The sequence below is a fragment of the Tiliqua scincoides genome, chromosome 2, assembly GCF_035046505.1.
Source record: "Tiliqua scincoides isolate rTilSci1 chromosome 2, rTilSci1.hap2, whole genome shotgun sequence".
Lineage (NCBI taxonomy): Eukaryota > Metazoa > Chordata > Lepidosauria > Squamata > Scincidae > Tiliqua > Tiliqua scincoides.
Genome location: NC_089822.1, coordinates 222,586,960 through 222,600,271, shown reverse-complemented (window position 1 = coordinate 222,600,271; position 13,312 = coordinate 222,586,960). Strand labels below are relative to the sequence as shown.

General features: G+C 43.8%; 1 protein-coding gene across 2 annotated transcripts in view; it reads right to left on the bottom strand.

The window, feature by feature from the left end:
- Nucleotides 1-6,909: 6,909 nt before the first annotated feature.
- MGLL (monoglyceride lipase) overlaps nucleotides 6,910-13,312 on the bottom strand; it is a 94,168-nt gene continuing 87,765 nt past the window's right edge. For both annotated transcript variants that reach the window (XM_066616761.1, XM_066616759.1), the window contains exon 8: nucleotides 6,910-11,147. In XM_066616761.1, the coding sequence (XP_066472858.1) occupies nucleotides 11,022-11,147 (126 nt within the window). In that variant the 3' untranslated portion in view covers nucleotides 6,910-11,021. The remainder of the gene's footprint in view (nucleotides 11,148-13,312) is intronic.

The following is a 13,312-nucleotide window of genomic DNA, read 5'->3' as shown; positions in this document are numbered from 1 at the left end:
GCAGACATCCAGGTGGTGTTGGTGATAGCTTAGCTGCCTGCAGGAAAACAGCCAAAGCAAAAATAGTGTTCGATGCCTGCAGAGCTTATTCTTCTGAATTTTAAGCTACCATGGAAAACTTAAAACCCCCAAAACGAATGTATCTGACGTTAAAGTGGAAACAGGGCATGGTGCAACAACATTGTGGGCGGTTGGTTCATGTTCAGGACAGGGAAATGCAGTGCCTGGTTGCTAGCAGCTAGTAGCTAGATGTATTAGTGTCTGTGCAAGTGCCTATAGATTTGGTGCAATCTGGTACAGGTGTCCCGTCCCCCCCGTCGTTGTCCCCCCAATTATGTCTTTTGGACTCATGCACAAATAGGTGGCCTCTTCATTGCTGTTGACCAATAGGCCAAATGGGAGGGTATCCAGGAGCAATGCTGTGGTGTGTTAAATAGCTAAACAAAGACCAAGATGGTGGCAGCTTGGTTTCAACATTCTTTCATCCTAGGTGACAGACTGAAATGCTGATGTACTGGTATCTCACAACAGATACTGAAACTTTTGGGCTTGATGACACATCTCACTTGTCCTGCCTAGCCCTGTAGTTTGTCAGACACCCCAAAGCAGATCTTGCTAGATTCTGATTTACTGTAATTTCTAACCACTAACAGTCTTTTCCTGTTCTCAGTCTCATCTGAATGCAATCACCTGTCCTAGGCAATCAGCATTGGAGTTGCTGGAACCTTCCCTCTCCCTTGTTATCTTACAGCATAATTCCTTGCTATCTTCTTTCAACCCCTGTTTCTTGCCAGCAGAAACATGTGCAAGGAACCTAACTGAGAAGAAAAGTTTCATCGCCTTTGCTGCAGCAGTGTTGTAAGTGCAAAGTGAGGCATGCTGGGACAAAAATCCTAGCACCACATGTATTTTCTGATGGAGTCAAAAATAAAAACTGCAAGTACGATAAATCTGTGGTGCACAGTTCTAACAATCAATCCAAAAGAAAAACAAAATAGTAATAGAGCAGGGCAACTAAAACAATCAATATGTGTGTGTGTGTGTGAGTGGAATATCTCCTCTGTAGAAGATGTTTTTTTATATTCTAAGTTTTAAAACCTTGTTTTAACACCACTTTGTGATTGTGAAACACTGAACAATAAGGAAGGAGTGGGGGGAAAGGTCTTTTGTAAAACTAGAAATTGGGGTGATCCAATTAAGTTGATCAGTAGCAAGTTGTGGACAAACACAAAGAAATTATTTCTTCCCACACTGAGCCATTAAGTTATAGAATTCATCAGCACACAATGTGGTAATGGCAGCTAGTTGACTTGACTTTTAAAAAGATTAGGCAGATTCATGGAGGGAAAGCCAATCAATGTTATTAGTAATGACAGCTAAAAACCGAACTTTCTGAGTTCAGATGAAGGAGACCTCTGAGCACCAGATGTTGAGAATGAACCCCGGGAATGGCATCATCATCTTGCCCTGCATGGGGGGGCTTCCTAAGCCATCTGTTTGGCAACTGAATGTTGAACTAGATGAACTTTGTGATCTGATCGAACTAGTTTTGTTATTTATGAAGCTTTGTTCTTTGTTTTGTTCTTCATGAAAGAGATCTATAAAATGGTATTCATAATGTTTTTAGGAACCTGTGTGCCCACATCTGCTGTCCTCTCTTTCACTTGCAGGACACAGAAGAATTATTTTATATACATAGGAAGTTGCCTTTTCTGGCTTCAAATTTTGGACCTATTAGATCACTATTGTCTCTACACTGATTGGAAGCAGTTCTCCAGGGTTTCAGACCAACTTTTATTTTCCCTGCCCTGCCTGGAGACGCTGCTACGAATTGAACCTGGAACTTTCTGCATGTGAATCCCATGCTGTACTTATAGACCCTCCCTCAGTTCTGAGGTGGTCATGATGACCACTACATCATGACCACCTCAGAACACAGGGAGGGTCTATAAGTACAGCATGTGATTCACATGCAGGAAGTTCCAGGTTCAATTCGTAATAAGGAAATAAGGCTGCAGTCCTAAACCCGTTTACCTTTCAGTGCCATTGAACAAAATGAACCATAATTCTGAGTAAGCATGTATAGGATTGAACCAAAGCATGACACAAGGCCAGGGACTAAAGCAGGTTTTGTTCTAGCAAGCATAGAGTGCTTCTGGGTAGCTATTAAAATGATTTCAGAACAATGTTCATTAGGCAAGAAGTGCTTGACAAGATCTGGGTCATGTTGTACTCAAACTCAAAACTTTTGGGTGGGTGAACTGTACTGTAACTGATCTATCAAATGATAAATAGCCACATTCACAAATCTGGCATGGAGTCAAATGAAACTGGCTTCTTTACAAATTGCAGCTTGCATCTGATTAGGGCTGATGCAAATATTGGATTCAAAGTTTCTCAGTTTCATCTTTTGCACATAAAAGTCATTACAATGTGTTCCAAAAACAAAAGGAAAGAGTTAAGCAAGTTGAAAACCTCGAAGCACTTATGAGTTTTGCTAGCACTAATGTAGTTATTGGAGAAGTGGCTTCAGGCTTGGGATGCAGATAAATGGCTTTTTTTCTGGGGCAAGATATCTTGATTTTCACATTTTTCAACATGTTGGCCACAATCAGATACGCAGTTATGTGCACTTAATTTCATTAAAAGAAGTGATATGGACAGTATAAACCTATTCTTAAAAACATTGACTGCCATAGGCAGAGGTGTTCTTAAATTTTTTTTTTAATTTTTTGCAGATTTTGTTTTTCCCCAAGGAGAAAAGTACAGAAAGCAGTTCCAAGGGTGTGTTTTTATAAATTATAATCACTTTAAAAGTGTACTAGGTAGGTAATATAGTGTCAGCAGATGCAGCAACAGTCATTACCCATGCACTCCCAGTCCAGTTCGTTGTTTATGTTTTTTGCATTATTTATTTTCTCAATTTTTTTTAACGGTGAGAAGTGCAGAAAGTGGTGTTATGTGGTTTTTATTTCACTATCACTGAAAATAATGTACCTCTTGGTGTGCTTGCCCTTGGACATATGCTCTTGGACACCCGCGCAACTGCAGTCCTGGTGGCAGAGCAGCAGTCCAACCAGCACAGCTGCAGTTTCTCTGGCAGAAGCCCTCCTGGGTGCTGGTGCAACGCCACACTAGTATATCTTCACCTTTAGCACTGCAGCTGCTGGCAGGAGCACCCAAACAGCTGGGTGGAATGTCAGCGGGATGGAGGGCAGCTGGTGGCTGCCCTATCCCAGATCTCCTCCAAAAGATGGACATGCAGTGAACGTCAGTAACATACCCATATCAGCACAGCCCACTGCACCTACAGGAATCAATGGAGACCATAAGATTCCAACTTCCACCACCCATGGGCAACCCATCCAGAGGCCAAATGAGGCCGTCACCATGCCATCTTCTCCATCATTCGGTGAGGGGGCAGGAGTTGGCACACTGCCTTGGGCACCAGGAGATCTTAGGCCAGGCTGATTTCCCTCCCCCATCCATCACCCCCCTCCACACTACTGTGATGGCATATAGGATACAGCCTAAACTCCACAGCATAATATCCCCTGCATGGGGACTCACCTCTCTAGGTAAATGGTTTATCAGATCTGCCATGGAGGGGCTGGCCAAGTGGACAGGGGCAGTGGTCAATTCATCTTTGAGGAAGGAGGTGCTGCCATTGACCTTGAAGCAGGCAGTGGTATACTACCAGGATTAAGGGTCTGTACCATTGCCACTCTGTGAACTCGTGTGGGTGAGAAGGCAGACTCCACAGGGCAGCCTGTTTGCTCTGCTGTGATGAATGAAGCAATCAGAAGTGTGGAGGAGGGCAGCTTGCTTGATCATGAATAATGAGTAGCAAGTATTGGCAATGTTGCAAAGGGGCAGGCTCTGTGGGGGTGGGCTGAAGCATAGGCAACTTGTGGTTTGCCTGCTGGTCTTTCAGGTGTGTCCATTTGTGGTGCTTCCAAGCCTATGCCAAGGACAGTGCACTTCTCAGGTTTGGCTCTGAGGCTGCCCAAGTGTTGCAACATCCCTGGTGCATGTGGCTGGGTAAGGGAAAGGGTGCTAAGTGCTCCACGAAATGATCCTTGCCCGTTTCCTGCTGTGGCTGAGTGTTTTGATTTCTGCTGAGTGGGTTTGAGGCCTGCCTACTCCTCTTCTCTTTGGTCTCTGCCGTTGGTGTTTCAGGCTTGCCATGCAAAATGGTGTGTGTGAATGTAGTTGTACTGTTTGCCCAGGGCTGGCCTCAAATCTGGTTTGCCTGCCTCCCAGTGCAGAGTACTACCAGGCCTCTGGCTTGTGGTGCAGTTGGAATTCCCCTTGTTGCTCACCCTAATTCCTCCCCTAGCAAAAGGGTACTTTCCTACAAGGGATGATCCCCCCTCAGGGACATGGGACCTGGTTTTGGAAAGCCCCGTGTTTGCTGCCCATGATGGCTCCCTCCCAAGGAAGCTGTTTCTTTCTCTTGAATCTTTGTCAAAAAAGCGTTTCTTATCTGCGTGTTTCCATGGATGGTAGAAAGGGATTGGCTTCCTGGCTACTTTGCTTTCTGCCTCCTTACTTCTTGTACCTCAGTTGCTGCTGGCCTCCTTTTGTGATGCTGACTGGGTGGGTGTGGTGTGTTACTGTCTTGGGGGCATCATCTCATCCCTGTGGGTCGACTCCTTCCATGAAGCGGTCATTGGAATGACATCCCCTGAAAGGTCCATGCTGTCAGTATTCCTGTGGTCCTTGGGGTGTGGGTGGCTGGCTAGTGCCTGCGTAAGGGCACTTGTTGTCTCTTCCCCTTTTTTGTTTTTGGGTTTAAGATTTCAGATGTTGCTCACACATTACACGATTGTGCTGCAAGCGTACCTAATTATGTGTTGAAACATGGCTCTTGAATACATTGCAATCTTCTGCTAACACATCTCTGTGTGGTTGAGATGCTGCCTTTCTGGTCGGCACCTCTATCAAATTTCTAGCACAGGGGTGTCAAACTCATCTCATGCAGTAGACCAAATAGCATTCATGATGCCTGCTGAGGGACATAAGTGATGTCATGAAGCAGGAAGTGAGGCCATTAAGCAGGTCAGAGCCAGAAATAAGCACTTTTTGCTCACTTAGGAACTCATTAGCTGCAAATGACAGAAAACAAAATATGAAATCTTGATTATATTTTCAAGATATGAGATTGCTCAATTATCACAGAGGTTGCCCTTTCAGCAGTGACACCTAATCAACAGCTGAGAGCAGCTGATGGTAGTACTGGGAAAGCCTGAGGGCATCTGTGGGCCTTAGGTTTGACACCCCTGATCTAGTGCATCAGAAGCATGGCGGCTAATCCTTGTTTACAAAACAGGTTTTTCAAAATCTCCTATAATCTGAGGCGTACAAATGCTCTCAATAATGCCATATTCAGAAAACATATATTTATTATTAGTGTCAATATACATTGTATATATATATATATATATTTTTTTTCCAAAAGAATCCTAAGTGGTACACATTCTCCTCGCTTTAAGTACAGGTCTTTTTAGTGTGTATGTGACTGTAGCTGGAGCACAAATGAAACAAAATACGGTAGCTCAGAAATTACCTGGAAAAATAAGTAATCTAGATAAGGATGTCACTGAAGTGATAAGGTGACTGATATAAAAAGAGCAGGCTGGTTATAAAACGTTGTGCCAGACATGTGATGAGGAGGGTGGTTGTCATGCCACATCCAGTGCAGATGGTGGTGAAATATACATTAGTTACAGATAACTATTGCTCTGTGTCGTAAAGGAACTTTGTCCTTGGAGGGAAACTCCCTGTTGGTCCCAGCTCAGCAGTCTGGAATCTGAGATAGTCCTAATTGCACTGTCCAGAAACTATGTGCATCACAATAATATATCGCTTTGAAAATTCTTCTTCTAACTTTGCTCCAACTGCTCGAATGGGTGAGCCTTAATGCAAGAAACAGGTCTGAGCACTTTGTGACCCACCAAGGCCAAAAGAAGGCTTCTGCCACATATAGTGGTCCACAAGGAGCTGGATAAGCCCCCACGTTTCGCTGTATTAACTATAAAAACCAGAGTTGTCAAGCTGTTTGCAGGCTATAGTTCATGGCTGCCCAGCTGCAGTCACTTTGGTGGGTCACAAGTTGTACTGGCCTTAGGTAGGGCAGCCCCAGTGCCCTTTGGTTGCTTTGAATGCCAAAGTTCCCTCCTAAGGACCACCATAACTTCTTTTTTGTCTCCTCCATTAAACAGCTTATGAAGGATGCCACAGCTCTGGCTTGCTAAGCTGTGGCACGGCTCTCCTTACCTGTAACAGTCACCCCTTGTTCCTAAAATTGCTACTAGCTATGATCATTGACAGGGTGACCGTATCTAGAAGTGGCAGAAGCCAAACTAGACTATGGGTTTAACTGTAGCTGAAAGAGCTCAAGGATTTTGCATCAGATCCTTCCCTGGTTTTAAGACAGCACAACTCAACTTCTAAGTTTTTCATCACAATCCTATACATACCTACTTAGGAAGTACGGCTTGCTAAATTCAATCTAAATTACTCCCAGGAAAGGGTGCATAGGATTGCAGCCTTCGTTGATTTTATCTCTGCTGAAAACATAAGCCATTATTTTCCAAAATCGAAGAAATATCAATTACGGAAAAAAACCGAATTGGTTTTAGATGGTCAACTTCTGTTTGGTGAAAGGCTCCTAATTTTTGAAAGGATCAATGGCAGAAAGAAGCCCAGCTCTGTGTGGGAGGTAGGATAACTTCTGCCTGCAACTGGGCTCCTAAGGGAACAGGCCCTCCTTCACTCCCAGCTGAACTTTCTCAACAGGTATGTTTTCAGCAAAATGCCTGAACTGTAGTTCTTGCTTTCCCAGTGGTCAAGCACCTTATTTGCAAGTTGCTTCCTTACCTAACATAACTTTGACTGTTGAATATGTATTTCCAGTTCTTTTATATATTGCTTCAAAGCACAGGAGTTTCAGCAGACATCCTCTGGACAAACCTATTCAAAGGCACTAAACTTAGAACCACTTGGCCTTGTATATAACAGGGTCCTGCAGAACAGTGCCCTTTCATAGGGATTAGTTTCTGAAAAGTGCTTGTTCGTATTTCTTTTTTTCAAAAGCAGGCTGCATTGACCTAGATTCCTCTCACTGTGGCTCTAAACTCCCAATTGATTTGAAGAGGTGAAGAATTAAGCTAATGCATACATCTTTGGAATAATCTTCACCTTGATTGCCTAATATATTATTTTCTGAGTGCTTCCACCTCTGTGCCATCTGTTGCTGTAAACATGCAGTACACCTGATGATTTGTTTAAGGCCTAAAAATCAAAGCAAGGGATGATATGCCCATTTCCTAAGTTCATGGATGTTAGGCTGATGAATTAATGTATCTAATTCACTGAGCCTCTATAGGTGAAATAACTCCTGCCACCCAGCAGTGTGCCTCTTGGTACCAGTTGCAGGGAGCAATGGGTGGGAAAGAAGTATATCTTTCCCTCTTGCTTATGGGCTTCCCAGAGGGACCAGGTGAGCCACTATGAAACACTGGATGCTGGACTGAATGGGCCTTTGGCCTGATCCAGCAGGGCTTTTAAGTTCTTATCTATACCCAACAGTATTCATGTGCTTTCCCACCAAGTTGGGGGTTGTCTTGTGACACGGTCTCCATTTTAAAATTTACAAACCTTGACTGTTAACAGCAACACTGTTCTAGCTACCTGAAGTTGTTTAGAGTCAATCCTTTGTGCTGGGTAATGATTTATTAAACCTGCAACCAGGAGCTAATCTAGGTCTTGTCAAAAGTTTTTAGGCATCTTTTTATGTCCGTTAGGCTTTTTATGTCCGTAAAGGTTTTTGTTTGGAAGATCCACACAGTTGCACAAGCCTGAGTAAACCCGGCTACTATTACTCCTACAGTGCTTCTCTTTCTGAGGTCTTGTAATGTGTTAAACTTCTGCCACTCACACCATTATTAGAGAACAGATCAGAGCTAATTAAAGTTAGATTCGGGGGCTGTTTGTTTTTACACAAGGTTCTTTTTCACAGTTTCCAAATGAACTGTGGGGTGGGGGTGGGAAGTGAAACTTGTAATCTGGGTGGTTTTCCCTTATGGGCCACTGGCCCAGCTGAAAACCTCAGCAGTGCAAACATAGCATACAAAGTTGGAGATGAGCAGAAAGAGACCTAACTTCAGCAAGGTTCCTGTATGAGCCATACGTCTATGCTCCTCTATGATAGGAGCTTGTAGCATGACGTGGATGTTCTGTTAAGAATTTCAACAGGCAGATTGTGGTGCTCTTGGAAGATGAAAAGAAAAGAAAAATTGTGAAACTCTTATTAGAGTACAAGTTACCTCAAGGTATCTCCTCAGCTGGATTACTTCCAAGCTTTGCTAAATAAAACCTGCAGAGTTCTGGCATTTGGCCCTCAAGTCAGAATCTAAGAAACAGTTGCAGGCTATCCGTTAGCTACTAGGTGGATTCATTGATCAATCTTTGTGCAAACAAAGCACTTTTTATATTTAGAGTTGTCAAGTCTGACTGAAGTTGTTCCTGGAGATGATTTTTCCCAGCATGTAATGCTGGGAAATTCCTTGGAAGCCTTGTTAAAATCTCCAGTCAGGACTGGCTTTTCCATGAGGTGTCCTGAAACAGTCATGTGAGGCTGCTCAGTTGAAAGGATGGTAAACGGATGAGCCTCCAGGCTGTCCATTGCCTGCCGATCCACTGGGCACTCCAGTCTTCTTCCACCTTGCTGTGAATCAGCCGGAAAAGACTCACAGCAATGGCAGCCCGTCTCCCTTCCAGTGCTGCTGGTGGGAGAAGGGGGGGGGGGAACCTGCCACAGATCCAAGTAAGTTCTCCCTACCAACCCACTGCTTAAGTGGGCAAGGAGAAGGGAATCTGGAACCTGCCTTACCTTGACTTACCAGGAGCATGGCACATAGTCTCCCTGGTCTGTGCCACTTCTCTTTTCCTATTAACAGAAGCAATGCCTTCTGGGTTCCTTTGAAACAGAAGTGGAATGGAAGAGAGAGGCTGCAGTCTTGGCAAGTAAAGGGAAGGGGGGATGGGAGTGTGCCTGCTTGCTTGCTCACCTTCCCTCTCCATCACGCATGGGGGCATGAGCAGGGACAGCATTCTGTGGGGGACTCAGATGGCACAAGGACACCTGCAGGACTGACTTGTCTCGACTTGCTCTTGTTGCAGGATTGTTACCAGGCTTCCAATGAGAAGTTGGAATAGAATTATAAGCATAGACATGTCCCCCTTCTGACCACTAACATAGTAGAGTGGGTTAGCAGTGCTCTCTTGGTCATTCTATAGTCAGAGAGAGAAAAATAATAAAATCAAGTTTTCTTGCAAATTAAGAGCAAGAGGCACTGTGTAGTGCTCACCTGAGCACACTTAGAGGGTCTTTCAATTAATATGGCAGGTTCAGGCTGCCTGGAAGCACATTTTGATAGCTGCATAGCAAATATTTGACTAGCCCTGGGCAGCTGCTTCATGCCTTTCTGGTGCAGTGAGCTGGGCTGATCAAGCAGCTAGTCTCAGGCTGATCTGCTAAGGAAGAGATTCCATATAACAGCCTTGCCCCCAGAGCAGCCTACCTCACTCAAGCAACACCAAATCCCAGTCCCTTCACACACATCCTGATTTCTCTCACTTACTCAAACCAGTTGACTCTCCCTGCCACAATCCTCAATATCACATTTCCTCCCCTATTAATTGCAACCCACTGGCTTGCACCTCCCTTTTCTGCTTCACTGGTCAATCTTGCAAGCAGCCACATGCAACAAACTCAAAGCACCCCATAATTTCCTGCCCCAGGTCTGAGACTGTTGAATGTCCTCTTGTCCTCTGCTATTTTGGTTTTTTCCCCCCTCTGACTCCCCATTTTTCCTTCTAAACTTAGGTGGAACAAACAAATGGGAAGAATATGCTAGCTTCCAGCAGGAGAACTGATTCTGCATAATCCTTCCTAATGAAAAGCTAGAATATAAGTAATTAGCATTATTTGACTATTCAAGTGGTAAGTACTTTCAGACCACTAAGCTCCCAACTGATAACATGGCAGAGTTAAATTTGTGCTGTCTGGAAGTCTTCTTGTCTAAAGAGCCATCAGGTGAAGGCATGGCAATCCCTGTATTCATTTTATACTCTGCTCTCTTCTTCCTCCAGACATATCTGAGCAACTTATATAAAACATCATATATTATATTTAATATTTCTCTTTAAATATAACTTTTGACTTTACATCTTAAGTTATCAGTAACACAAGTAACAAGAAAAGCAGCCCCTACAAGTATTTACAGAGTACAATTCTTGCACAGAAGAAAGATTTGGTTTCTCGAAGCAGCAGCATCTTTAGTGTGCTTTATATTTTTAGATACACTACATTTTACATTAGTCTCTCTCTGCTGTTCATGCTGCTTGTGTGGCCTACTGGGCTCCTGACCCAGGACTGGTACATTAAAAGACCTCTGGGCAGAGCCTGGCCTGAAAGTGTTCACGTTTTGCCATCACATCAATTCAGCTTCCCTTCTAATTCCTCCATGTGACTTCCCTTTTGGGCCTATTTGCTGCCTTGAAAGGAATTATAATTCAACAAATGTAGAAACTGAGTGACATGGAAGATGTCAAACTTCTAAACATTCCAAAGATTATTGCAGTTTTAAAAAATTACCTCAGCACCTCAGGAACTCCTTGGAAAACAAAGAACAGGATTAGACAGTGCTGTGGCTTTTGAGAGGGACTTCAGGAAGTCCCTTAACATGGCACTCACAGCTGGAAAGTTGGTACTGCCACCTTTCCTAGGTCATTCCTCCAGGAGGATAACCTGTGTGAAGGGCTGAACTGGTATTCCTCTCTCCCACACCACAGAAACTTGCATTTAAAAACAACATATTTTAGGAGTTCCTTTAAGAGAAATTTTTTTTGTCCCCAAAGGCAGATTTTTTTTTTAAACAAAAAAAGAAAAAAATCTTCCCTTCCCAGAATATCCTAACAACCATTTAAGAAGGTCTCAAGGCAGTTTTTTCTTTTTAAGGGCGATGTCCTTCTTGAGATCCCGGCAGTTTCTGACCAAGCCATGATTTTATTTCCTTAAAGACAGAAGACGTCACCTCAGGAAGCTCTTTATGGAGAGCATGGTAGGCTTCATCATATACCTGCAACCACAAAGAAATGGATGATGAAAGATGAGGGCTGCAACCTGAGATTAATCCATTAAAACCCTTTTCAGATGAGTTAGGGGCCCAATCCTATCCAACTTTCCAGCACCGGTGCAGTCGCAATGCAGCTCTGAGGTAAAGGAACAAAGGTATGTTCCCATACCTTGAAGAGGCCTCTGTGGCCTCCCTACCACAGGATGCAGTGCATGTCCCTTTGGCACAGCTGCACTGGAAAGTTGGATAGGATTGGGCCCCTAAGAAAGCATCCCTAATTAATCAGACAACACATTTTTGAAGTTAAAAATAATTAATACCAGTATTTATAAAAACTGCAGATACCAAACACCATCTTGAGAAGATGCACACCCTCCTACATGAGTGTGACAGAGAAATGCCTTTTCTAAGCAGATGCCTGCTGCAACAGATATGGATGTGCACCATTTCTACTCTCAGCTCTCTTAATGCTTACTCTTTTCTCCAGTGTCTTCTTCACCTGACTTGGCAAGTTCTCTTCCCTGTGCAAAATGTCCACTATTGCACCAGCCTGTACATTAGGCATACATACATTCGCTCTTTTAATGATCTCTGTGTTCTCCCAAGCTCCCATAATAAACATGACATTTGTTCTTCCCCACAGTCTTTCATTACTGACTCAAACCTGGTTATCCCTCAGTCTTTGTGCTCAATCCTATATTCACCTAGCCCTAGCACTGATGCACTGCCATAAATGTGCTGCAAAGCACATTTATGACAGAGTGCTGGCGCTGGGCCCAGTGCCAGCAGGAGGAGGACACGCCACCGCCTTTGATAGATGAAATGAGGGCGGAAAGGGGGAGGGACTGGGGCGGGAGGGGGTGAGACTGGCGGAGCCCTGCTCCATGGGATTCTGAACTCTATGTAGGGCTAGAAGGTCCAGCTTAGAGGCGCTCCCATTTGTGCCCAAAAAATAACTGGCACAGACACGAGTAGACCCATTTCTGGGGCCAGGGCTTTCCTTGGGGAAGGGGGCAAAAGTCCCTCATCCTAGTGGCTTCCCAGGGCCCACTGGATACAGTGGTAGTCACTGCTACTCCACTGGGAAGCACATAATTGGGCTTCCCATCTCACTTTCATTGCTACACTTGTTCTGAAGTTAGGTAAACTTTGTACAGGTATAACTTAATTATCCATGGATTTTTCATCTACTGTTCTATCTCAACATGATGAGAAGGGCCCTTTCAATTAAAGGAAAAAAGTGCTTTAACAATAGTCTTGTTAATGCAAGAGAGGGCAGCCTGCTGACATTCCATCAATCATTCTCTCTCCAGGCACTTAGAACAGCTTCACTCCAAGGCAAGTGACCCCTCCCTTCCCCTGAGCAAAGAAAGAAAGATAATCACTTTGATCTGGGTGAAGGGAGGGGAAGCTGGTTTGAAGTCTTTCTACCTTGAAGCCTGGAGAGAGACATTGATGGATTGTCTGCTTAATGACTGTGTTACATCACAAAGGTCAGTAAGGCTGTTTTCAAATCACCCTGCAAAAGAATATTATTTTTAAAATGATTTGCTTTAATGCGATTTTTGCCATCCAAGTGAGTTCTGGGAACCCTCGTGAATAACAAGACTCAACCTGTAATTTCAACTTCATCAGTTATACTAAAGCTGTATTTAGAGACAGGTGCTCAACCAACTCATGTCTTTATATATGCCAACTGCCTTCACTCACTACTGTTCATGTGAAGCTTCTTATGTGAACCTCTCCCTCTGATGTGGAGAACATCTGTGGGCATTTGCTTGTTCATTCCTATAACATATCTTGGGATGGACTAAATTCAATCCAATGAGGCAGAGGGAATATTTAATCACATGTCTAGGAGTTTTAAACACAGTAGGAGACACCCTGGCAAAACCCTATGTAATTTGACTTGCCTAGTGTATCAGTTTATTAGTTCCCAGTTTGTGTTTGGTCCCTGCACCTGTGTTTGAGACTAATTCATGTGCTACCATCAGTTAATTGACTGCAAGCTTTCCTGAAATGAACAGATGCAGAGTGGCACATCTGAGCTTTGACAAATCCTCCATGTACCCTTAGAGGGGAATGAGAACTCAAGTACTCTATGTTCTTTGCACGTATAGGCTGCTATCCTGAGCACACTTCCATAGAAGGAAGTTCCACTGTAATCT